General features: G+C 47.1%; 1 protein-coding gene across 1 annotated transcript; it reads left to right on the plus strand.

Annotated features, from left to right (window-relative positions):
• Positions 1 to 3,753: 3,753 nt before the first annotated feature.
• Positions 3,754 to 26,531, plus strand: LOC102931801 (vitamin D3 hydroxylase-associated protein). Its single transcript, XM_007070703.3, has 15 exons — positions 3,754 to 4,097; positions 6,053 to 6,166; positions 7,672 to 7,815; positions 11,198 to 11,331; positions 11,668 to 11,874; positions 13,359 to 13,399; positions 14,172 to 14,296; positions 14,583 to 14,708; positions 15,863 to 15,960; positions 17,395 to 17,494; positions 19,571 to 19,614; positions 22,810 to 22,849; positions 24,288 to 24,396; positions 25,352 to 25,497; positions 26,209 to 26,531. Exons 1-15 carry the CDS (start codon positions 3,888 to 3,890, stop codon positions 26,383 to 26,385), a joined length of 1,815 nt encoding a protein of 604 aa, XP_007070765.3. The 5' UTR covers positions 3,754 to 3,887; the 3' UTR covers positions 26,386 to 26,531.
• The last annotated feature ends 290 nt before the right edge of the window (positions 26,532 to 26,821 follow it).

The raw sequence follows: 26,821 nt of genomic DNA on the forward strand, positions 1-26,821 counted from the left end.
ACCCTTCCTTCTCTGCATGGGCGGTAGGTGAACGTGCCATTGTGGGAGGCTATCCCCCAGCCCCTTCCCCTCTGCCTGAGGCCCTGCCCCCCCCCCCCCCCCCCCCGCTCTCCTGCTGGTAATAGCTCATCTTAAGTGATCACTCTCCTTACAGTGTGTATGATAACACCCATTGTTTCATGTTCTGTGTGTATAAAAACATCCTCACTGTATTTTCCACTTTATGCATCCGATGAAGTGAGCTGTAGCTCACGAAAGCTTATGCTCAAATAAATTGGTTAGTCTCTAAGGTGCCACAAGTCCTCCTTTTCTTTTTACCTATGTAACTATTGATCTCTGATGATATTAGCCAAGATTTTTTTAGGAAACTATTGAGTTTTGGGTGCCCAGCTTGAGCCACTTTAAAGATCCTGATTCACAGATAGGGCCGAGCATCCACCCTCTGAAAATCAGACCGCTTTAAGACACCCTAAATTGGGCTCCCAAAAATGGAGGCACCCATAAGCAGAAGTCGTGTTTGAAACTCTTGGCCTGGCGATTCTAGCGCCATGTTCCAGAACGGAAATCCATTGCTGTCGAGTATGCTTGGGCCCTTCACGCAGCCGCAGGCGGCTTCCCTCAGACGTGTGATGGCTGGACTAGAGACGAGCAGCTGCCAGGAGGGGATCAGGGCGGAATGGCAATCAGCAACAAAACAATAGGCTGTGTCTTCACTGCGCAGTTAGCCCAGGGGATCAGCTCCCTGGTCTGAGCACATGGCTTAGCCTAGCCCTGGGGTGAGCAGCTCCCAGTGAAGTCTCACCTCCGTTTCTGTGCCCTCCTGGTTTCTGCATTAACCCCCAGCAGACTCGGGGGGGGGGGGGGCACGTTCCTTGGTTCTTTGAGCTGAGATGCTCCGAGTCTTTCCCAGTCCACTGTGTGACTTGCAGGAGAACTGGTCTGTTTTTGGGGGGCCATTTTGGGAAAGCACTGGAGGACTATCCGCACTGGAATGGCTTAACCTGTGTCCTCACTGCAGACTGGGCGCACTCCAGCATGAGTGAAAGCAGAGCCTGGGCTACCCCCAGGCCATGCTTGCTCGTTGGGGCTGGGAGCACCTCCAACCCGAGCAGTGCTGAGTGTGCCAGGAGGCTGAGGGGGGCTTCTTTGATCAGCTGCTTTCCCCAGCGCCCTGCCACCTGGGGCAGAGAAATCAGAGATGTGTCAGAAAGCAGGCAGAGTGCTTTCCCCTTTCCCTCCGGAGCTGACAGCTTTCTCTCTGGGGGGGCTCAAAACTGATGGTGGGCAGAACAGGCATGGGGATAGATCTGATGGGAGGTCTCGGGGCACAGCATTAATTTGGGGGGGGTTGAGCTCTAAGCAAGAGGATGGTCACATCTGGGGCTGGTGATAGACCCCCTCTCCCATCCCCCACAGACAGTTTTCTCAGACCACTGTAAGCACCGAATCCCAGGCCAGGGGTTTTTGTGTATGGAAGATGGGGGGGAAGGGTTGGGCTAAAACCCGGGTCAGAGGCCAGGTTAATGGTGTAGTGAAGACACACCAAGAGAGGCAAAAACAAAAAACCCCAAACCGCTTGCAGAGATCGATGGGTTAAACTTGGTTGCATTTTAGCCAGGGTATGAGAAAACATCTGCTCCTGCTGTAACCTTTAGTTAGTGGGGTTAGTTACTATATTAATTATTGCTAGAGGTGTGTCTAAGCCACGCAGTTCAGAGCTGGATTTTGAGCACCCTAAGCTCAGGGTTGGTCAGATGTCTGTCCATTATAAAAAGAGGAAGGACTGCACAGTGGTTAGGACACTTGATGTAGGTCTTGGGAGCCTGGGTTCAATTCCCTGCTCAGCCAGAGACTTCCCATGTGACCTTGGGTAAATCAATCGCTCTGTGCCTCAGTTTCCCATCTGTGCAATGGGGATAATACCCCAGCCCAGCCTCACAGGGGTGTTGAGGATAAAAGAATCAGAGTGTGAAGTGCTCTGAGACCACAGTGAGAAGGGTCAATTGTGAAAGTTACGGGGGGGAGGGAAAAGGGTTTTCCCTCTCAACCCACCCTGTCCCCAAAGCTCTGGGATTTTAGATGGGCCCCATCTCGACCTCTCTCTTTTTCTGATTATGAGCTAGTTACAGTGATTGCTGTATTCTGGATTTCTCTATTTGTGACAACCACAGAGTCTGATGGAGACATCCTTCAGCTTGCCCCAGGTGGAGTGCTGCGGCTCTTTGCCCCATGCCCACATCTTGGGAAGGAGATGGGGAAGCTGCGACAAATGTGGGGGTGCTCTTTGTTAATGATTGATACTGGTCTCTGAATCTGGCACTAGCCTGGTGTGTCTGTCTGGAGGGTTTTGATTAAATGCTTCTGTCTAGGGTGCTCCAGGCAAGGAGGCCACTTCTACGTAAGGGTCAGTAGGAGACCGTGCCAGAGCGAGTGGCCTTAATAGCCCTGGGCCAGTCTCCTGGGCAGCCCCCAACCTGGCTTGATAGGGTGGGTCAGGACCCACATACATTTGGGAGAACCTAGGGGATAAGGGGAGTTAGGGTAAGGTTGATGGGCTGGAAGGAGAACAGCAGGGCCTACAGCCAGTTGGGGTGGTCCCAGGACGACCCAGGCTGCAGTGTTTAAAGCACCGCCTGGGAGAAAACCCCCGACTGGCTGCTTTCCTCCCTTGCCCGCCTCCTGGGGATGAGCAGCCAAGCAGGGCTGCTGCAGGAAACAAGCAGAGGGAGAGGAGGAAACAGAAGGAGGCCAGCAGCTCAGGGTGGTTCCAGTGCCCTCCTGTGAGCAACCACATCACTCCTCTGTGCTTCCCAGCAATGCCTGGCAGGAGGAGAGAGGACCCCGCTGCCATCCCCAGGCCTTGGAGAGGGGCATGAAGAACTCCAGGAGGAGCAGAAGTGGGGCTATGGGGTTAGAATTGATGGGGGGACAGGGTAGACTTGAGGGTTGGGTGCAGAATTAACCGGGCCAGGGGACAGGCAGACATGGGAGCACTGATTTCTTTCAGGCCCCTTTAAGCACTGCTGTGCTGGCTAGGAGAACGTGAGTTGGTTTGGTTCTGTCTGTTAGATAGGGTGAAATAAACACAGGGGGTGGGGGGGTTGCTCAGTGGTTTGAGCATTGGCCTGCTAAACCCAGGGTTGTGAGTTCAATCCTTGAGGGGGCCATTTAGGGATCTGGAGCAAAAATTGAGGATTGGTCCTGCTTTGAGCAGGGGGTTGGACTAGATGATCTCCTGAGGTCCCTTCCAACCCTGAGATTCTATGTTTTCAAAACCCTTTTTTCTCTGATGCTTTGTTCCAGCCACTCAATAAAAACACTTTGTTGCAAGGAGGCAGATGGTTGCTATATCGGGGGCCCCAGGTCCCCAAAGGGAGGAAACACAGGAACCAAAACCCAGCTGGACCTGCAGGGGGATAAGTGGTTGGTGCACAGGGCAGTGTGCCAGGGTCCTGGTCTGAGAGTGGAAAATTTGGGGTGAATCTCACGAGACAGGGTCAGGCAAGAGGCTGATCCGTGGAGAGGAGGCTCTCAGAGAGACCAAACAAGGGACACGGGTGCTGCTTGTCTCGTACCTGTGAGGCTCTCGTTGGTTCCCGTTGACATTCAACATCTCGTTCCAAACAGGACAGCCTCTTGGCCTGCACAGAGGAGAAATGAAGCCCCCACTCGGCTATCGCTGATGGGGCGAAGGTTCAGTGCCAGGGTGAAGTCCAGGGTTTAGGACGCCCAGCCCTGGATTTTTATGCTCTCCTGTTTCAGAGCTGGTCTCTAGCTGACTGCGTGCTGCAGACGGCGAAGTAGCACTCGCCTTTGCCTGTCCTTTCCTGCCCGCGCGCCCGAGCCCAGCGCATCGGCAGGCGTGAAGGCTGGGAGACGGTCCCGCTATGATTCGGGCAGATCTGTGGCTGCTCCTGCCTGAGGGCGAGGTTGATCCTCGTGCCGTGGCAGCCCTGCTCTGCGGCTCAGCCGCAGCCGTGCTGGCGCTGAGATGGGTGGGGCAGAGGCGGATCCAGGAGAAGATGGAACAGGCAAGGAGGACGCGGGATCTCGGTCTAGAACGAATGGAAAAGGTGGCTCAGCGGTTTAAACAGCAGGTAACTTTCACTTTCTGGCCAGGGGCGCATTTGGGTCACCTTAAGCAAGTGGGTGGAGATTGTTTAGGGAATGAACAATCATTTGGGGGCACGGTCATGCCGAGCAGCGGCCCACCTCGCGGGGGAGCTCCCTTCCATATACAGGTTTCAGAGTAACAGCCGTGTTAGTCTGTATTCGCAAAAAGAAAAGGAGGACTTGTGGCACCTTAGAGACTAACCAATTTATTTGACCATAAGCTTTCGATGCATCCGATGAAGTGAGCTGTAGCTCACGAAAGCTTATGCTCAAATAAATTGGTTAGTCTCTAAGGTGCCACAAGTACTCCTTTTCTTCTTCCATATACAGTGAACTACCCCCTTTATCAGGTGCAGCCTGCTGCACCCCCATTCTCCGTGGCCTCAGCCCCACTCCCTTTGGAGAGCCGTGGGCCCTCGGTGCAAGGCCCAAGTAAAGGGACTTTATTTCTGCTTAACTCTTGCATACGAATGAGCAGAAGGGTGTTTTGGCACACTCTGCTGCAGCGTGTATCTACTCGCTCTTAGATTGTAAGGTCCTTGGAGCAGAGATTGTATAAACTGACAATTATAGCCAATTGCAAATTGGGGGCAGAAGAATGCAAACGTTTCTGATTCTTTTTCCATCTAAATATTACCTTTTGAAAGTGCTGACTGGGTCTCAGCTGAAAAATCAAGGCACTAACTAGGCAAGGAAAAGGCTGTACAGTAAGTAATGCAAGTGTGTCACACAACTCAAACCACTGAGGTTGCTGCAGCTCCTTGGACAAAGAGGAAATTAGTGGGTTTTCTGCATGAGAAGGCTCTGTATTATTAACAGGATCTTGCGTGCCCGTGCATTCCCTCCTCCTGCACGGTCTGTTGCATTGCAAGGCTACCTCTTTAAAGTGAACATCTTGACAAAGCCCTAGCTGGGATGATCTGGGGGTTGGTCCTGCTTTGAGCAGGGGGTTGGACTAGATACCTCCTGAGGTCCCTGCCCACTCTGAGATTCTACGATGATTCTGAAAAAAGAAAAGGAGGACTTGTGGCACCTTAGAGACAAACAAGTTTATTTGAGCATAAGGTTTTGTGAGCTACAGCTGAATGCATCCGATGAAGTGAGCTGTAGCTCACGAAAGCTTATGCTCAAATAAATTTGTTAGTCCCTAAGGTGCCACAAGTCCTCCTTTTCTTTTTGCGGATACAGACTAACACGGCGGCTGCTCTGAAACCTATGATGATTCTATGATCTTAAAAAATCCCCTGTACGAGGTGTTTAGCTGAGGTAGGCAGAAATCATCCAGCAAAGTTATTGCTGATCAAAAATGGCAAAACAATTTCATAGGGAAACTGCTGCAAAATTGCTTTTTACAAGACTCGGACTGGAACTATTTTCTGGCTTGTTTCCTGCAAAATGTATCGTGATTCTTCTGTTCTTACTAGAAGTTTTTATCTGCATCACTTTGTAAATCAGTGTCAGAATTTGTAAAATAAAATTTCTGCAACTATTTCCCACTCCCCTAATTTGCCCAGACCCAGCTAACTCGTTTATATTGCTAACTTATTTTGGCAGACAACCTGCTTGAGTGCTCTCGCTGAAATCAAGCAATGTTTTTATTTCTCAATAAGTCTCTACTTTGTCCCATAATTTAACCAGAAGATAAGCCCCAGTGCTGTAAGGAGCTTCACCCGGGCGGACTCACATAGAGTCCAGGAGAATGGATTCTATCATGTTGGCAGGAGATATATCTATTGAGGAGGAGGAGCGTGAATAAATCATCACCAAGAGGTTTTTAATACTCCTGGGTGGTGTTTATAAGCTCACCAGGGAGCCAAGCTCATCCCTGCTGTAACTCTGCAGGCTCCAGTGGAGTTACTCCCTGAGTGTAATTGATCCACTGTTTGTAATATCTTTTCTGTAAACCTTCCCTGTGTAACAATGCATCTACACCTGGCAGAACCCAAGGATACAGGCTGGTCACATCCTCTCCCTGCCACTTGTGGAGCTGGCTGAGAAACTGAAGGAAGGTTCCCTCTCTCCAGAGAGCGTCCTCTACACGTACATAGATCAGGTGACTACAACAAGGTGTACTGGCCCTATAAAGTTAGGAGGGGAAGCCTTTATGTTTCTGCTGAGCAAGCTGGGTGAGAGAGGGGAATTACCACAGCGATGCTCAGATATTCCGGTAATGGGGGGCAAGTATGAAGCCCTAGGAAACGGCATGCAGTGCGCTGGAATATTTAGCAGTGGAGAACGGGTACTGCACATGTCCTCTGAGGTGGGGTGTTTTGCAGAGGTAGAAGAGCGAGCCATAAATGTAACGTCGTCAGTAGACCTGCTCAGGAATTTTTCAGTGGAAAGTTTTTTTAATCAGAAAATGCAGATTTGTGGAAACAGAAACTTTTGGTGGGAAAGGGTTGGTTCTGATGAATTTTATTGACCTGAACATAGTTGATTTTTTTTAAATTGGCCACATGATGTTTCAATAATTTCTAAATGAAAAATTCTGGTTTCCCCGTTTGAGATGGCCTTTTTGTTTCAAAATTTAAGCTAATTGCAGTTTAAAAAATGAAAAAAGGGTTGAAATCTAAATGAAATGTTGCAATTGACCCAAATCACTTTTTTTCCTTCGGATTTTCAGTTCATGAAAATTTCAACTTTGTTCCATTTAGGATGAGAAAAAAATTTATGGGACAGGAAAATCATTCCCCACCCACCACTAGTCATTGGAAGTGGGGATAAAACCCAGGACCTCTGGATCTAAAAGTGTGAGCCACTTTGCGTGAACTAAAACCTCTTTTAGCTCCTGTTACCCAAGCCTGTAGAAGACTCATCATTTATGTATGGCCCAGCCACTTGAGGGTGACAGAGCACCACACAAGTATGAGCTATGTTCTCCAGGTGCATTCTGGGAAGTTGGGTACCTTGGTGGGCAGGGGGGGCGGGGAGGGGGATTGGTAAGGAGAGATGTAGTCTGGCACCTCTAGCTCACCAATTGGAATTTGGCCCAGAGTCATAGAGACTCAGTATTGCCAAGTCACGAGTCAGGTGTTAAAAATCAAGAGATTGGCTGGCTTAAAAATCCTAAGAATTAAATAAACATTGGGACTCATTTTATTTGCCTTCTGGTATCTGAGCCCTTCGGACTGACATGCTCAAGCTTTTCTCCGCAACCACCAGGTATTATTTTTTTTAAATGAAAGCTGAGAGTCTCAAGTCATCATATGACTCCAGGAGCTGGGACTTTAAAAGAAACCAAGCTGTATGTTGCAAGAGTTGGCAACATTGGAGACCAGAAGTCACCAAAATCTTAATAGCTGTTCGATGGCCTATGTCAGATGAATAGGACAAGGGCTCAGAGCACAAAACTGTCCTAACAACTGATCACAATGAACATACTTCTTAGCAGTTTCTATAGAAAGGCCAAGGACTGAATCTAAAGTCTGAAAAATGGAGCTCCGAAGGTTTGGCAAGGTCCCTCTTTTCAACCTCAAATATACTGTCTTTATTAATTGTTATACCCCCTTCCATTCTCGGTGTGTTTGCCCTGCTGCTGTTCTCCGTGTCCATGGAAAGGCCTTGGAGGTGACCCGGGAGGTGAACTGTGTGACAGATTTTATGCAAGGCTGCGAGGAGCAACTGCGGGAAGTGCAAAGGCAGAAGGAGAGAGGGTTACTGTATGGAGTTCCTGTCAGCATCAAGGATCACATTGGCTGCAAGGTGGGCACGGTATTTCCTATAAACTGCTGGTCTGTTGACTACCTTGTACCGTTCTAAGTAATCGGGGGTGTTCGTAAAAACTGGGGAGTTTAGACTTTTGAAAGGGGTGTTTTATCTCAAACAAGTCACCCTAAAAATTTCAGACTAAAGACCACTCATTAGCAGTTGACTCACAGGATTAATTCAAAAAAATTAATCACAATTAAAAAAATGAATTGTGATTAATCACACTGTTAAACAGTAGAATACCAATTTGAAATTTATTAAATATTTTTGGATGTTTTCTACATTTTCAAATATATCAATTTCAATTACAACACAGAATACAAAGTGTACAGTGCTCATTTTATATTATTTTTGATTACAAAGATTTGCATGGTAAAAATGATAAACAAAAGAAACAGTATTTTTTCAATTCACCTCATACAAGTACTGTAGTGCAATCTCTTTATCATGAAAGTGCAACTTACAAATGTGGGGGCTTTTTGTTATGTAACTACTCAAAAACAAAACAATGTAAAACTTTAGAGCCTACAAGTCCCCTCAGTCCTACTTCTTGTTCAGCCAATCACTAAGAGAAACAAGTTTGTTTACGTTTATGGGAGATAATGCTGCCCACTTCTTAATTACAATGTCACCTGAAAGTGAGAACAGGCGTTCGCATGGCACTGTTGTAGCTGACGTCACAAGATATTTATGTGCCAGATGTGCTAAAGATTCATATGCCTCTTCATGCTTTGGCCATCATTCCAGAGGACATGCTGATGATGCTCGTTAAAAAAAATGTGTTAATTAAATTTGTGACTCAACTCCTTGGGGGAGAACTGTATGTTTCCTGCTCTGTTTTACCCGAATTCTGCCATATATTTCATGTTATAGTACCTTAGAGACTAACCAATTTATTTGAGCATAAGCTTTCATGAGCTACAGCTCACTTCATCCGATGAAGTGAGCTGTAGCTCACGAAAGCTTATGCTCAAATAAATTGGTTAGTCTCTAAGGTGCCACAAGTCCTCCTTTTCTTTTTGCGAATACAGACGAACACGGCTGCTGCTCTGAAACATGTTATAGTAGTCTCGGATGATGGCCCAGCACATGTTGTTCATTTTAAGAACACTTTCACTGCAAATTTGACAACATGCAGAGAAGACACCAATGTAAAATCGCTAAAGATAGCTATAGCACTTGACCCAAGATTTAAGAATCTGAAGTGCCTTCCAAAATCTGAGAGGGACGAGGTGTGGAGCGTGCTTTCAGAAGTCTTAAAAGAGCAACACTCTGAAGCGGAAACTATAGAACCCAAACCACCAAAAAAGAAAATCAACCTTCTGCTGGTGGCATCGGACTCCAATAATGAAAATGAACATGCTTTGGTCTGCACTGCGTTGGATCATTATTGAGCATTACCTGTCATCCGCATGGATGTATGTCCTCTGGAATGGTGCTTGAAGCATCAAGGGATGTATGAATCTTTAGCGCATCTGGCATGTAAATATCCTGTGATGCTGGCTACAACAGTGCCATGTAAATGCCTATTCTGACTTTCAGGTGACATTCTGAACAAGAAGTGGGCAGCATTATCTTCTGCAAATGTAAACAAACTTGTTTGTCTTAGCGATTGGCTGAACAAGAAATAGGACTGAGTGGACTTGTAGGCTCTAAAGTTTTACATGGTTTTATTTTTGAATGCAGTTATTTTTTGTGTGCATAATTCTACATTTGTAAGTTCAACTTTTTTGTAAGTTCAACTTTCATGATAAAGAGTTTGCACTACACTACTTGTATTAGGTGAATTGAAAAATACTATTTCTTTTTTACAGTGCAACTATTTGTAATCAAAAATAAATATAAAGTGAGCACTGTACACTTTGTGTTCTGTGTTGTAATTGAAATCAATATATTTGAAAATGTAGAAAACAGCCACAATAATTAAATAAATGGTATTCTCTTATTGTTTAACAGCACGATTAATTGCGATACATTTTTAATCGCTCGACAGCCCTACTAATAAGCTTTCTAATGGATGGCCTCAACCTTTGAACAGCTTTCGATGAGACTCTTTAATCACAGACTCCGGGATATCACCCACCTCTTGGTGCTGTGAAAATTGGCCAAATCCTTAGCTCATGTAAATCAGGCAGTTCCGATGAACTGGGAGCTTTGCATCAACTGCAGATCTGGCCCTTCATGTCTATCCCTTTCCGAAGGAAGGGAAGTTTAACTTAAATGCTTGATTGATCCCACCACCATGTCGCCTAATTTATATCATCAAAGAGATGGGCCGGTTGTATGGGACATACCTGTGGACATACCTTGCTTTGCAATGCACACTGCAATAAGACACCTGCGGCTGGCCCAGGTCAGCTGGCTTGGTTCACAGGGCTCAGGCTGTGGGGCTATAAAATTGCACTGTAGGCATCTGGGCATGGGCTGGAGCCTGGACACTGTAGCCTCTCCCCTTGCAGATGTCTCCACTGTAGGTTTATAGCCCTGCAGTCCAAGCCCTGTGCATGGGAATCACCGACATGGGCCAGCTGTGGGTATGTTATTGTAGTGTAGACATACCCTCCGAGACACGGATATAATTGGTGGTTCCTCGCTGCCTTGAGCATATTGTGGAGACCTCATCATCCAGCTAACAGCACAGAAGCCAGCCACACTCTGGCCTGGTCATTATGGGAGAAGAGAACATCAGAAAGAAATGGAAACTCCTGAGGACAGTGTGTTATCCTGGGACTGGGGAGTCCCAAGCCATGGAAATGAGCCATGGAGAAGAATCATGGCTGGATGAAGAACCCTTGGGGTGGACAGTATCATGGTGTGGGTGCCACAATACTCAAAGAAGGTCTTCGATGCTGTGTACGTGCAGGCATAATAACAGAATCGAAATATGGACAGTTCCAAGAAGAGGCTAAAATCTGGACAAATGACACACGGTGAAAATGTGTATGACGCTTGAAAGCTCATGAAAATCATCTTGAAGACTGTAAAGCTGCAGAGGCCCATGTACTGCCTGACCATGTAGCAAGAAGAGGGATGGAGGATGAGCTAGACTGGTAGTGAAAAGTTGAGCAGTAGGCCACAGGTGCAACAATATACGCCCCCGGGGAGGAAGGTGGGAATGTTATCTGGTTACCTTTGCAGGTCCATTTTGGTCAGTTCTGATGATGCCTGGTGGCCGAGTGGGGAGACCATCTGCCTCCAGTTGCCACAAAGCAGCTTCTCCTTGTGACAAAGAGCCTCCGAATTAAAGAGTGGGCGGTCTTCTATTTTCTTTTTACCAATAGGGCTGCCATGTCTCGAGCCTGGGGAGAAAATCTACCAGCTTCCAACTGTGTCAGCCCAGCATGTCTAATGAGCTTTATTTCCCACTCCCCTAAAGGGTCACGTCTCCACCGGTGGCTTGGTGCAGTTTCTCGGCAGAGTGGAGGAAGAGGACAGCGTGATAGTCCAGGTTTTGAAGAGGCAGGGGGCGATTCCGTTTGTGAAAACCAACGTCCCGCAGAGCATGATAAAGTAATAGCTTGTTCTCTTTAGTACAGCTGTCCCAGGCCTCCTTCTGTCATCTCACGAAAGACATCGTGCAAGTGAGGCATTGGCTTTGCTTTCTTCTCCCTTTCAGCACTTCTCCTGCAGAATCCATTCCTCCCACCTCCAGCTCAGGAGAAAAGTTACCTGCCCTCCTGTTTCTTATCACCATCCCACCCTTCACTCCCCTCCAATCCAACGTCATCTGCAAACCCTTCCCATGCTGATCTCCCGCACTGGCCCATTTCCACACCCTAAACTCTCGCTGTGTGTGCAAAGAGAGAAATAATTAACAACAGACCTGCTGCTTTCCGTCTTGCTCAGCTACGACTGCAGCAACTTGATCTTCGGCCAGACGGTGAATCCGCTGAACCACAAGAAAAGTCCCGGCGGTTCCTCTGGAGGGGAGGGGGCGCTGATCGCCGGAGGAGGATCCATCCTGGGCTTTGGGACAGATGTCGCTGGAAGCATCCGCCTGCCGTCCAGCTTCTGCGGGTTGTGCGGACTCAAGCCAACGGGATTCAGGCTGAGGTACGCGCTGAAGTAGAGAATGACCACATGACCACAAGTGAAATCTGCTTTACTAGTCAATGGAGCAAGGCATCAGATATCCCCAAGCCATGGTTGTGCCCTGCATAACCCTTGTATTATGGCTGCTTCCCTGCCTAGGACATTTCTAAAACGCCCAGAGGCAACAAGCACTGATGCCTAGGTGCTAACCTGGGTATAATTGCTTCAGGGGAGTTGCTCCATTCATGGCCGCATGACAGGTGGGGCTGCTAGAAATTGATTTTCGACCTCCTTGTCTCTGGTCCTGGACGGTATTTTGTATTTCCTGATTTTCAAAGGGTTAAGTTTAGCCAGCCTTCACGTTCTGGAAGGGTACAAGGCACCACTGAGCAACTGTAACTCTTTGTTCGCTAAATTTTGGGGCATTTAATAGAGACAAGAATTCACCTGCCCTTTTCAAAGGGTGTGGACTATCCTTTGTAGAGGAAGTTAGATTATATCCATGTGGGAAGATATATGACAATTTATCCTGTACCCATCTTTGGATCCACTTACTCAGCTCTGTCCTCCCACATTGCTCCTGCTTTAATGAGACCCTTTGCTATAGACCAGATACAGTGCAATGCATGTTGGTAATGCACGTACCAAGTAGTGTTACCCGGGTTTCTTTCAACCCAAACCTCTTGGTAACTTTTACTCTGTGCGAGGTGGTGTCAGGAAATAAATCTGGGGAGACACGGCCATCCGACCAATCAATGGCTGGCACAAACAGGACAACACGAGTGCTTTCACTTAAAGCTAAACTTGACTTAGTCTCAAGCACTTACACACGTCCGCAACAGGTTAGTAAAACAGCCCCAACCCTCGATGATTACCGAAGCTGAGTGTGGCTCTCGAGTGGCACAGCAGCAGCCCGTCTGCCAGTGGGGAACACAAGATGCATCCAGAGGGAGAGACCAGTCCAGACTTGAAGAGTCCCCCCCACCTCAAACTTTTCCCCCTTATTTCTAATACAGTGACATGTCCCTTAAAGAAAACTTTGTTAAGCAAGCAGTTTCAATGGTCCAGCAAGAGGTTTCCTTCTGATTATTGATTAACCAGGTGTGGGGTTTTCCCAGAGTCTGCAGCCTTGAGGCCCCAATCGACATTCCTGGGGCACATCCAGCTCTTCTAAAATGCATGTGTCAGCAACTTCAACACAATTCTTATCAGGAAGGACGCAGGGTCAAGCTGCCCTTTCGGTGGCACCCAAAACCCCCTCCCCCCCGGCCATGGTTACGCTGAGGCTGCTGCATGGCCACTTTACAGCCTGGGGGCTTGGCTGCTTTTAGCAATAACCAACAGCGGTTTCAGGCACTTGACTGGTTTGCCAAAATCGCCCTGTACGGTAGCATCGGTAGTCTGTTTCGGAAGCAAGTCCAGTATTTGCAGTTCAGCCAGAGCTATTCCCTCCAAACACCGTTAACTGTTGCTAATTTGTTTCTCCCATTTTATATATTTCATAGCATCCAAGGTCTCGCCAGTCCTATAGCCGGCATGAAATCAGGTGAGTCCGTCCCAGTTACCTGGAGGATTACGTATGGATGCTAGTTAAAGACATGGTTGGTTGATGACAAGTTCTGAGCAGGGAAAATTGGAAAAGTTGGTTAGCCAGATCCTGGCCCCTGCTACAGCCCCTTTGTGCTGTCACTTTCCATTTTTATTAGTGGTGAGTAGGTATTTTAAGAAATACAACACTGTCCCTTTAAATTTCACACTGCCATAGCACTTCATGCTGTATAGAAGAGGATCTTGATTATTTTGATGACTAAGCAGAAGATTGTCTGCTACATCCAGCTGTCTCTGGGTGCAGCGCAGAGGGGTGTGTTGTTGGGGAGCTGGGCAATGGCACCCTGATTCTCTGCCTGGCCTGGCCCCAGATACAGATTAGAGCAGCCTGGGGGCTGCCCTAACCTGCACCAGCTGGCATGGGGTCCCTAAGGCCAGTTGGAGATTGCCAGAGCAGGTTGCACTCTGGCCACCCCTCTGGTCTAGGGAATGGCAGGTGGGGAAGGATAGGAACTGGCTTTGCTGGTTCTGGGGTCTCCTCCCTGCTAGGGGTATCCCCAACAGGGAGATTACAGACACTGTCTGCTCCTTTTGCTCTGCCTGATGCAAGGGAAACAGAGTAGGATCGAGGATCTGGCCCCAAGCATTTGACCCACCATGCCCTGTGTTGTTGAACAGCCTCCCACGCGTTAGCCAAGAGATGGACTATGTAATGGGGCACCTCTGCATTCCATCTTCAGTGATGGGCATCCCTGCATTTGTGGTTGCAGTCACAGGAATGGTCGGGCCAATGGCGAGGGACGTGGACAGCCTGGCTTTGTGCATGAAAGCGCTCCTGTGTGACGACATGTTCCGCCTGGACCCCACCGTGCCACCCCTGCCCTTCGACGAGGAGGTAACAGACTCAGAATGCTCCTCAATGAGGGAGCCTCGGTGAGACATGGCGCCGTGGATTAAAACATCCTAGTCTTTGCAAACCTATGATCTGTATTCTGGAAATAGCCCTGTGGAACCAACTATGGTTAGAACATGGTTTACTGTTGGACAGAACCTCAGTTCACCCACAATTGAGCCACCTGGCAGTGGCCACTGTCCAAGACGGGATACTGAGCTAGATGGACCTCGGGTCTGATCCAGTCTGGCAATCCCCCGTTCCTAAGTGAAAGCTCCTCTGCTTCTAGGTGTACTCCAGTTCAGCCCCACTTCGGATCGGGTATTACGACGGAGATGGCTATTTCCAGCCTTCGCCCAGCATGAGACGGGCTGTCCAGGAAACCAGAAAGCTTCTCCAGGAGGCAGGGCATACGGTACGTTTCTTGTGCTGAGTGCTGGCCTGAGGGCCAGGGATGGTCAGAGTTCTAATCCCAGCAGTAACATAAAATATGACGCATGTATATTTTCCTAGCGCCTAGGAGCCCCAGGCAGAGACCAGGACCCTATACTGTTCGGTGTTCGTGCAGCACCTAGCGTAAAATACTCCCTGACCCAAACAGCGTATCATCTAAATAGACAGGAGAGAGACAGCCTGGAGGAAGGGGTAGAACATGCAAGTTAGAGGGAACAATGGGATCGTGGCAAACGTCATGTTAATTCCACCATTTTTTGGGGGGGGTGGTGGATTTACTTCGGAGGTGATCAGTTAAATAGAAAGAAGGAAAGGGAGGGGGACAAAGCAGGGAAGAAAAGGGCTAGAGGGCCAGGTGTCTTTGGACAAATCATGTACTTCTCCGCTTCCCCCACCCCTCCATCTGTCAAATGGAGATCATGCTTATTCACTAACCTGTTGTGAAGATTAGAAAGTGAAAAGCTTAATTCAATAGTCTTTGTTCCCAGCCACTGCTCTCTCACTAGCCTCGCTGGCCCACTGGTCTGACGTTGACATCTTAAAACATCGTCAAGTCAAAATTCTTTCCATACCTCCAACCGTGGCACAGGGCTTCCAAACAGCAGTGCGTGCCAGTTCCCCATAATATTGCTTATGGTTGTGTCCCAACGAATAACAAGACATCTGAATCTGTATGGCTCCTGGTCTCTCAGTCCCTTAATTCAGCTCATGTTTGCCAGGCAAAAGGGCAACTCTCTTCAGGGGGCATAAGTCAGAGGTCAGGGCAAATTTTCATATCATCAGGGAGACCCAGGTTTATGAGAGTTTGAACCTGGGACAATCAGTACCAAAGCATCTCTACCACTTGAGTAAAGGAGTAATTTCATTAGCTCCCGGAAGTAGTAGGCTGTTATCCACTCTGGACCCGCCACTAGAGGGGGCAGTGACACACACTTTGCAGATGTGTTCCAACATTGGTGTTTAGGGAAAATGCATCTGGACACCTGGGGCTAATCTGAATTTGGAACAAGCTGAGGCCCCTTTTTTGCTTCTCTAGCAAGGTTGCAAGGTTTTCACAAACATATATTTTTGTATAATGTCTTTGCCTCCTCTTGAGCAATGATGGTTTTCACGCAGCTCATCCCTTTTACCCCCCCTCGGATTGATTACGTGGTGGACGAGCTTTTCACCAGAGGCCTCTTTTCTGATGGAGCTGCAAATCTGTTGGACAAATTGTAAGTAAATCCCGTCGTCTTTGAACAGGGCTGGTGGCCGATTGCTGTGGCTCTATGCGTTGTGCAGGCAAGGGGGCGTAAGGAGGAACCAGCAGACAGGTTCCTTCTGCAAGGAGGCCAGGTTTGGTTAGCCTGAAATTAACATGGAGGATGGGTTGTCTCTGCGTGTCCTGTTGTCCTGCTGAGACTCTTCTGAGGAACGCTATTAAGAAACTAAGGTTGTGGCTTCCCAGTACATACTAGTTTGGGAAAATTTACAGGATGTTAAACAGAGAGCAAGCTCTGTCAGTCCCATTATTCTCACTTCTAGTGGGTGCTGAGTTTCAATTGTCTAGGCTAATCACCCTGCCCATTATACTTGTATGGCATCATCTGCCACATCACACTAACCTGAATCATATACGTCCACCCAATGGGTCCGGTGCTGTAGCGTCAAAGCGACACTGAGACCCTTAGGAATTGCATCATTTCTGTGGGGTAGAACTATATTCTCCACTTCTTCATCATTTGCACCGCTGTGGTGGTTCTTGGTCTTCTGTCTCCGTGACTGCTGGCCGTTCTGCTCTTGTGCTTCAATGGAGAAGGCTTCTCAAAGAGAAGAGTCTGAAAGGGATTGAAGCTCATTCTAATCCCTGCTGGTAAGGAATTCCATGGTGGCGGGTCCTTCACTGACTACGTCCAGCCCCAGTGAGTTTCATGCTGGGCTCCATCCACTGTGGCATCCTGCCTGATCACAGCTGTCAAGATAGGTTTTCAGAGAGTGATGCGGTCTCTGAGATATCTGGGCCCCACTCCACTTTACACAACAGCATCCAAATTCCAAATCAAAATATGCTGCCAGATGTATACAGTACTCTGCATCCCAGAGCACCTCCCCAAACCAGCATAATACATGTACAAACAGGGAAAGGTCGGGAAAGAGGGTCTTGTGGCTGAGGTGCTGGACTCGTGAGATGTGGGGTTGATTCCTGGTTCTGGCACAGACTCCTCACGTGACCCTACGCACGTCGTTTAATCTCCAAGTGCTTCGGTTGCTCCAGCTCTAACATGGGGAGAGTAACAACAGGATCGCGTGAGGATACGTTTACTCATGGTGGATGTGCTCAGAACTAGGGTGATGGGACGTGAAGGTAGAAGGCCAGTAGAGGGCAGGCAAGTCCCCAAGGTGTGTAAAAACAAAACAAAAAATCCTGCAAAAATGGAAATATAGGAAATGAAGCGTTCGTGTCATGTTGCAGAGAGTTATTCCTGAGCATCTACACTTGCACCCTGAGCAATGATTCCTTTTACGCTCAGGGGTTCAGGACTTGATACCTTGGGTTGGTGCCTGTGTGGGTTCTCGTTTTACTATCTAAAGATGCTAAAATGCTGGCTGAGAAGCAGCACTCTACAACTGGATTGGCCTGACTGCCTCCTTTCTCCCTTACCTCCCAGCAAAGGGGACATTGTGGATCCAAACCTGAAATCGCAGATCAGCTCTTACCGTCTTCCCACTCTGGTGAAGAGGATTCTGGCCCTCATCTTAAAGCCTGTGGTAAGTCGCCTCGATGTGTATCCTCTTCGCAGGCTTATTGCCGTGGGAGATGCTCAAACGTCTACAGGCTGGGAGGGTTCCCACAGATGGAGAAGGAAGACCCTCTACCGTGACACTTTAATTGGTTAGTCTCTAAGGTGCCACAAGTACTCCTTTTCTTTATCCACTTAGTGTTAGTTTTGGGCCTAGAGCCTCCAAGGTGGTACCTGGGAGTTAGGCCCCTAAATGCTTTTGATGATCCGGGCGTTAGTGCCCAGTAGGCATAAAGGGTGAAATTCAATGACGTGCAGAGGCCTACATACTACTAGAGACCTCAAAGACAGGTTGAGGTGGGTCTGAAGTGGCATAAGAACCTTTTGCTGGCCTTCTGCACCACTTGGGAATGAGCCCATAGTATGTTCCTCTTCCATGGGTCTATGGCCAATATACCTTGTACAAAAAGAGCTCTTTGAAACCAGCTGTGTTGCCCTTAGCCACACGCCAGCAGAGAAGTGATAATATTTTTGATGCAAGCTGTCTCAGTACAGACCCATTCAGGTAATCTCCCAGAAAGAATTGAGCAGGAACACATGGCTCCCTTTGGATGTGTACTGAATTCCTGATTATTTCCCCCCCTCTCCCCACTGGAAAATGAGATTGCAAACAGGCATCCAACGAGCATCTATACAGCAAGCATTTGTGGTGAAGTCCCGGACCCTATTTGCATTGTTCTGCTGTTGTGATATAAATCAATCTGAAGCAACGCTGGAATCTTGGTGTAAAACCAAAGCTATTTACTCCAATTTAATTTGAATAAGAACTTGTATTTAGGACCATTTCCCTTACGACAATAATTGTGTCAAGAATATGATTCTCCTCCTTCTGACTTAAACCCTAGTGGGTCCAACAGGTGAATCAAAATAAAACTATGCTCTCCTTGCTTCATACTGTATGAAGGCCTTATCACAGAGCAGAACAGGTCATTCAGGACAGTAATAATCACAAACCTTACGGAACTGGCAGTAGGTTACCATTTCTTCTTGCTGATGATCAGATTTAGAGTTTAGCTACAAACAGTTAAATCCCAAAGGTGGGAGCAATCCCCAGCATTTTGCTATGAACTTTTTCTCTAGAAACTCATGGTGGACAATAAAGATCCAGTTTGGATCCCAATCTTGGATATCCTAAGGCTTTGGTGGTGTTTGGATCTGGGATTTTAGTTTGGATCACTCTCTAATAAATATGTATAGTGTTTCATCATTTTAATGATTGTTCATTACAGTATTTCCTTGTATTGTTTTAAGGGCACCGTCCTGTGTGTCTGCTTATTCAGAGCTACTTCACTTACACTCAAGTCTTGTCTGAATCAACAACTAGTCCATGACAAACTGGAGGGTGAATCTACCATACACTAAACTGTCCGTGTGAATCCTGCTGATGCAGGCTTACAGTTCCTTAGTGTGCTTTGATCTAATACCCATTCACAGTGGGACTAGATGAAAGCACACTAAGGCACTGTTAGTGTGCGTCAGCAGGATCCACACAGACAGTTAGTGTGTGGCAGGGTAGACGCACACCTTATCTTGCTGCAGACTCACTGTTCACGTAGACAAGCCCTTAGTAACGACAATGATGGGTGCAGATTAAAAAATGTAATTGAATCTGGAAGGTACAAAGCCTGGGGAAATGGGTACATGTGACAGGCAAAGCAATGCAGAAGCACGTTTATTCCTGTTTTCTGGTGTTGACGTGTATTTTAGGGCGTCTCATGAACACTTCTGCTTATACTGTTGTTTTGCAAGGAAGCCTTTGGGTTTTATCTTGGAGACACAGCTCAAGAAATGAGGGCTCTGAGCAGCATATATGTTCACTGTGGCAATGCTGATTGTTCACAAACCGCTGCACTATTTCTACTGCTGCAGTGGAAAACGGTAGAACAGACAGACTTCGTTACACAGGCCTGCTTTGGTTGGGCCTCGGCAGCATTTGGTTTTCGTGGAAAGCTGAAGCAGACTAGCTGCTTTCTTCTGAACGATGCTGCTTTTGACTTCCTTGCGCTGTGTGACCCACTCATTCCAAATGTTGTTTCTCTCCAAGTATCCACGAATCGCCAGAGATCTGAACGCACTGTGTGGAGTGGGGTAAGTGGCTCTGTCAAAAGCTCCTCTGCAACATCAAATTCAGGGATATAGAAAGGGTGCCCTTGTCGTGGTATCAGAAGTAGAAGGGAAGACGATATCTCCCAAGGAGACTGTGCATTTTAACACCTTCCTTATAAGAATGAAGGCTGTACAGATCATTTTTATTTATACTGGAGGCCTGATATGACCTCAGGGAATGTAGAGCTCCCTGTTCTTGCTTGGGTTTTGATTTGTGCTCTGTGCTTAGCGTCTTCTGTGCTAGACTAGGCTGCTGTTCTCCTAGCGGGGCAAAACACACGTCCGTGGCTACATACCTGGCCCGGGGAATCCCTGCTTTAGCTCACAAAGGTACTTGGATGGCAGTGCAAGGGGTATGACTTGTGAATCACAGTAGACACTGGTCTATACCCACGCTGCACTTCCACTTCCAGCTCGTAGCTGGTGTCCGAGTTTGAGAAACATACTGAAGAGTTTGTGTGTTGCATGCGAAAGTCTTTTGGGAACATAAATGGACCCAAAGCCCATTGAAGCCAATGGAAAGGGTCTCATTAACCTCAGTGGGCTTTGGATGAGATCCCCCGGATTACAGAATGCTATCCCCACATGTAAAGCCTGAAGCAGCTCCCTTGAAACGAGTTGAGGTCTTTTCCATTTGACCTAATGGAAATTAGATCATGCCATTAAGCCTTTTCACTTTTATTCTGTATGTGTTGAATGGAACTGCCCCAGCTTGTATATCACATAGAAATAGCAAGTAACGTTTCTTTTCTCCGAATTCCATTAATCTAATAATCTCTATCTGTTATCAAATAATCTCTAGCTGTTATCATCCTCAGATCTCAATGTGCTTTACAAAGGAGGTCAGTGTCATTATCCCCCATTTTACAGTTGGGAAAACCGAGGCAGGGAACTGACAAGAGCCAGGAATAGAACCCAGATCTTCTGAGCCTCAAGGGCCATTAAATCATCCAGTAAATGATGGAAATCCTTACATTTGTGTGTGTATATGACTAATGAGGACTTCTTATTTTTCAATTTTTTTCTGTTATTCTTTGAAGTACAGTAATTACAAAAGTAGCTGTGATTCCCAGAAAAAAGATAAATAGGTGGGATTTTATATATAAAAAATGATGGGGTCTAAATTAGCTGTTACCACTCAAGAAAGAGATCTTGGAGTCATTATGGATAGTTCTCTGAAAACATCCACTCAATGTGCAGCAGCAGTCAAAAAGGTGATCAGAATGGTGGGAATCATTAAAAAAGGGATAGATAAAACAGAAAATATCATAATGCCTCTATATAAATCCATGGTACTTGAATACTGTGTGCAAATGTGGTCACCCCATCTCAGAAAAGATATATTGGAATTGGAAAAGGTACAGAAAAGGGCAACAAAAATGATTAGGGGTATGGAACGGCTTCTGTATGAAGAGAGATTAAGAAGACTGAGACGTTTCACCTTGGAAAAGAGATGACTAAGGGGGGACATAATAGAGGTCTATAAAATCATGACTGGTGTGGAGAAAGTAAATAAGGAAGTGTTATTTACTCCTTCTCATAACACTAGAAAAAAGGGTCACCTAATGAACTTAATAGGCAGCACATTTAAAACAAAGAAAAGGAATTATTTCTTCACACAACGCACAGTCAACCTGTGGAACTCATTGCCGATGGGTGTTGTGAAGGCCAAAAGTCTAACTGGGTTCAAAAAAGTATTAGACAAGTTCATGGAGGATCGGTCCATCAATGGCTATTAGCCAGGCTGGGCAGGGACGCAGCCCCATGCTCTGACTGTCCATAGCCTCTAATTGCCAAAAAACTGGGAGTGGATAACAGGGGATGGATCACTCAATAATCGCACTGCTCTGTTCATTCCCTCTGAAGCACCTGGCACTGGCCACGGTCAGAGGCAGGATACTGGGCTAGATGGACCTTTGGTCTGACCCAACGTGGCCGTTCTTTTGATTTCACGACATGTATGTATCTGTGGGAGTATTGACTCACCACAGTCACTCCCCCTTGTGGCTGGGCATGGTAAGGCAGACTTCCTCATCTAACACCCCCCGGGGGATGGTCACCGCAGTCCCATGGTAATCTGCCTCTTCTCGTCGCTTGGCCCTCCAGCCAGGTCATCATCTTCCCACCCCTTCCCGGCTCCCTAGAGTCTGTTAACAGATCCAACGGAAATATAAAGACAACTGAGTCTTCAGAACCAACTGGGCTTATCTGGCTACCCTCTCACTCAGGCCAGCCTCAGCTGCAACCCAGTGACGTCACATCTGTGCTCTGGCTCCTGTATCTCATCCCACTGCACAGTGTACGGCTGGTGCAGTTCTCCCCATTCCCAGGGTTTCCAGCAGGCTGTTGTCCCTCAGCAACTCCTGGTCTTCCCTTGGGCTTCAGGTTGACCTCAGGAGCAGCTGCTTCCCTGAAAGAGGGAGCTCACTACATCCTCTGCCCTGGGTCTCCTCTCAACAGAATGCAGAAAACTGAAGGAACCTCCGCCCATCCAGGCTTGAGCTGTTAGTCCTGGTGGGTTTTCCCCAGCTCCTTGGTCCTCTTGTGGAACACTGACCCATAGGGCTACTTCCCTGGACCCTTGCCCAGCTCCTCTTCTAGAGCTTCCCTGTGGTTCCTGGCCCAGAGTGAGGGGCCTCTAATCCTCTCCCCTCCTGGGCTTCTCTGTCCTGTCTTGGGTCTCCTCCTAGCTTTCACTTCTCTCTTTTATAGAGAAGACCCAGCTCCTCCCCAGATGGGTCTGATAACAAATCAAGCCTGACACACCCTCCAGGTGCAATAAAGTGGGCTAATTGAGCGCTGTCTCCAGTTAACCTTTTTGCCCATCCATGTGGGATTACACCCCATCACAGTATCACATATTCTCTGTGTGTGTGAGAGAGACAATGAAGCGAGATGGGAATGGATTTAAGTGAATTCATTGTGGATTTTGTCCATATGGCTGAGTGAAAAGAAATGTGGTGATACCCTTTTAAAATAAATACTGAAAAGCTCTTTAAATGTATTCCTAGCTGTATTTGGCTCATATGTTGTATGATTGCTTGATCTCTATCATTGTCATATATGTGGTCATTTGTGTTCTGTAATAATGACACTCATCATTTTAACAGCATGTCTATCTGCCTTTTATTTATATGACGTACTGACACTGACTAATTAATCCTGTAAATTTTCCAGATCAGCAAAAAACCTTTGGAAGCATCATGTTGCAGTGGCGGTAATATTCTTTTCTCACTAAGACAGATCATCAAGATTTCATGTTGATATTTAAATGGTCATTTCAGCTACACAGTCAGTGCAGTACTGAAACTGATCACGTGAAAATAAACCAGACATACTTCGCTTTGAGAAACACGCATTTCTAGAATAGGTGATGAGAGTACAGGCAACGCTTATTTGCACAGAGGCTTTTATTCACTCAAGGGAGAGATGATCCTTCAGCCTGCTTTCTCCAAGCAGAAATAGCACAAGAAGAACTTGCAATGGACAATTTCATGTATTTCCTCATGAAGCATATCCATAGCTTCAAGCACTGGATACCATTATTGCTAGTTAAATCACATGTAGAAGTATCGAGGCTAGAACCCAGAACCTAAGGATTCAAATACACAGATGGTCAGCACTTGACTTAAGGTAGAATCTGCATGAGAGTTTGTGGCCTCTGTTGCACAGCTGGTTGGGAATTTTTGGACTAACTGATTTCCCATTGGAAAATGCCAGTTGAAACTTCTCACAGCAACGTTATTGGTTTCAATGGAACATTCATCAGTTCCAGGATGACTAACCAATAGCCCAGTGGTTAGGTCATTCACCTAGGATATAGGGTCTCTAGGGTCAAACCTCTGTTGTGCCTAATTTGGAGCAGGGACATGATCCTGGCGCTCTTTCTCATATTAGGCAAGTGCCCTAACTGGCTATTCTGCAGTGTGTGTTGGTGTCTCATTCTTGATTTCTTGTGAAAAAATTCTAAAGATCTCGCTTTCATTCCAGTGCGGAACAAAAACAAATGTCAGAACTTGGAATTTTTTTTGCAAAACAGAATTCTTGCAGGCTTCAACCTCTAGCTGAAGATATATTCATGCTTAAGCAAGTCTGATACTCCATCCAGCAAAGGGCAGTCGTGCACACGTAAATCGGTATATTAGTAGAGGTGGCTGAAATTTTTGAAATAAAATTTTTTTAGTTTGGAAAAACCACCTTTTTTCGAACCGGAAATATTTAGTGAAAAATTATCAACATCACAGACATGTTCTTTGTTGTTTTTCTCAATATTTTTAATGACATGGATAGTCAAAAATTTGAGTTTACCAAATCACTTTTCAGGAAACGGCAAATTTCAGCATTTTGAAATACCTATTCAAATAGTTATCAATGTGCTTTGTTGACCAAAAATTTGGTTTTCGGTGAACAAAAGATTTTTGATGAAAATAGATCTCAAAAAATGGGCCCACTTTGAACCCAGTGAATTGGAAATTACTTTGCAGTTCTGAAATTTTGGCCAAATTTTCATCTTTTGATCAGCTCTGTATGTTATGCTGTAGTCTTCTAGGAAGCACAAATATGTGTGAAACAAAACCCGCAACTTTTCAAAGAAAATACAGATTGGCTACAACTGTAGCTTAGTTACAACTGTAACTCTCTCTCTTTCTTCCTAGGCTTACCGTACAGAATTCATTGCTAACTGGAGGGAGCTGGAGCTGAATGTTATGCTGTGTCCTGCTTTGGGTCCGGCGTTTAACAAGGGCTATCCTGGGAAGCTATTTGGTAATCCCCGGCTATGTCTAACTCTAGCAATTTAGGCTGGTATGGTTGAGGTACTAGCAGAAATGGAAGCAAGTTTTCAAGGTTGAAAAACCTACTCAAAGAGTAGTTATCAATCATAGATACATAGGGCTGGAAGGGACCTCGAGAAGTCATCCAGTCCAACCCCCTGTGCTGTGCTAGGACCAAGGAAACCTAGACCATCCCGACAGGCGTTTGTCCAACTTGATTTCAATGATGGGAACTCCATGGCCTTCCTTGGAAGCCTGTTCCAGAGCTTAACTACCCTGAGAGTGAGAGAGTTTTCCCTAAGATCTAGCCTAAATCTCCCTTGCTGCTGTTTACGCCCATTACTTCTTGTCCTACCTTCAGTGGACATGGAGAACAATTCATCACAATTCTCTTTATAACAGCCCTTAACATATTTGAAGACTGTTACCAGTCACCCCTCAGTCTTTTCTTCTCAAGACTAAACGTGCCCAGTGTTTTCAACCTCATAGCTCAGGTTTTCTAACCCTTTAATAATTTTTGTTGCTCTCCTCTGGACTCTTTCCAGTTTATCCACATCCTTCCTAAATTGTGGTGCCCAGTATTACTCCAGCTGGGGCCTCGCCAGTGCCGAGTAGAATGGGATAGTTAATGCCTGTGTCTCACATACAACACTCTCGTTAATACACCCCAGAATCACACTGGCCTCAGCCCAAGGCTGGGAGACTTCTGATTGCCACCATCTTCTAGAAATGTCCTGGGAAAGGTAATTGTCCAACGTCTCAACAGGGAGCCTTTCATGGCCGCCGATCATTCATCACGAGTGAAGACTGCACCACCTGGCAAATCCTCCGAGCGTTCTATTCCTTGGAGTAAGGACTTTGCCCAGGGCTGGGGTTCAAGATGCCAAGCGCGGCTCGACAGAATTGGAAACCTGATGATCAGTGCTTTTTCTGTTGTCTCTTCCCAGCTGCTAGTTCCTATACAAATTTATACAACGTCTTGAACTTCCCCGCTGGGGTTCTGCCGGTCACCGTCGTCACGGAGGCTGACGAAGAAGAGCTGAAGAATTACAGAGGGCACTACAGCGACCCCTGGGATAAGAGACTGAGAGAGGTTAGCTGACATTACAGAGGACAATTTCCTGATCAATACGAAGGGAAGCCTGCCCTGCCAATCTGATTTCCCTCTGAGTGGTCGGGTGGGGGAAATTTCTCATACTCCTTAGTGACGAGGCTGCATTACGGGACAGGGTGAGGCAGAGGGCTGGGGAAGGGATGGGAGACAGATGAGGTAACTTTGTTAACAGTGAGCACACAGGAAAGCAGAACTCCATTGATTTCAGCGTCGCTCCACTGATTTCCACCAGCTGAGGATCTGGCACCCTGTATCTCTATGCCTGTCTGCTAGCAGTGCCCGTGACTTCAGGAGGACTGCTCTAGATAGGCCACTCGTGGGAGGGACTAAAGGGGGGCACGTGACCACCCCCCACATCCTCTCCCCATCCCACGTGGGGTTCTGCCCTCCCGCTGCCCTGGCTCCCCCGGCTCCCCCTGGCATGTTCGGCTGCTCTTCCTTGCAGCCAGGCCCCAGAGCCACTCCCAGATGCTGCCCAGTGCACCGGGCAGCCTCCCAGGCAGCATGGCTAGAAGAAGAGAGGCTCCGGCCCCGCCCCTTCCTCTCCCTGCCTGGTCCGGCGGGGGCATTTGACCCTGGGGAGGGTCACGTGACCCTTGGTTCCCCTCCCACCAGTTGGTAGTGGCTTCTGACTGAGCCGTCAGTGCCCAAGTGCCCTGGGTGACATTAGGACACTTGTCTCCTCTGCAGGCCGTGGAAGGAGCCATGGGGCTGCCTGTCGCCGTTCAGTGCGTGGCTCTGCCGTGGCAGGAAGAGCTGTGTCTGCGGTTCATGAAGGAGGTGGAGACGCTCGCCCGCAAAAGGAAGAGGAACGTGGGACCCACTGATGATGATGATGACGATGACGCTGATGATTTGGACTTATAAACCCAGTCACTTTCCTACTAAGACATGAAATAATGTGAGGACACCCCTGTGAATCGGACAGTTTCTCTTAGTGATCAATAAACCTCTTCAAAAGCCCCTTCTCCTCGTTAACAATTCAATAAAAGCCTGACTCTGTGCAATCAGTGCTCCATTTGCCTGGGTTCAATTTTTAACCAAAGGGTGGGAAAAGAGCAAAAAAGGATCAAAATCTCACTGAAGGATCAGTGAGCAGCAGGAAAACAAATTAAAAAAAAAAAAAGTTCAAGGGAACACATGCATTCCTCAGTTTACTCATTACTGCACATGGGAACCTGGGATTTGATATCCCTGTCACCGTTTGCGATCAATATATGCCAATGATTCGTTGCGTCTGGGACCCTCCCTTGCCGTAAACTCACTGGTGAGAAGCAGGAAGGGGAGTGAGAGCTGCGGAGGC

The sequence above is a fragment of the Chelonia mydas genome, chromosome 8, assembly GCF_015237465.2.
Source record: "Chelonia mydas isolate rCheMyd1 chromosome 8, rCheMyd1.pri.v2, whole genome shotgun sequence".
Classification (NCBI taxonomy): Eukaryota; Metazoa; Chordata; order Testudines; family Cheloniidae; genus Chelonia; species Chelonia mydas.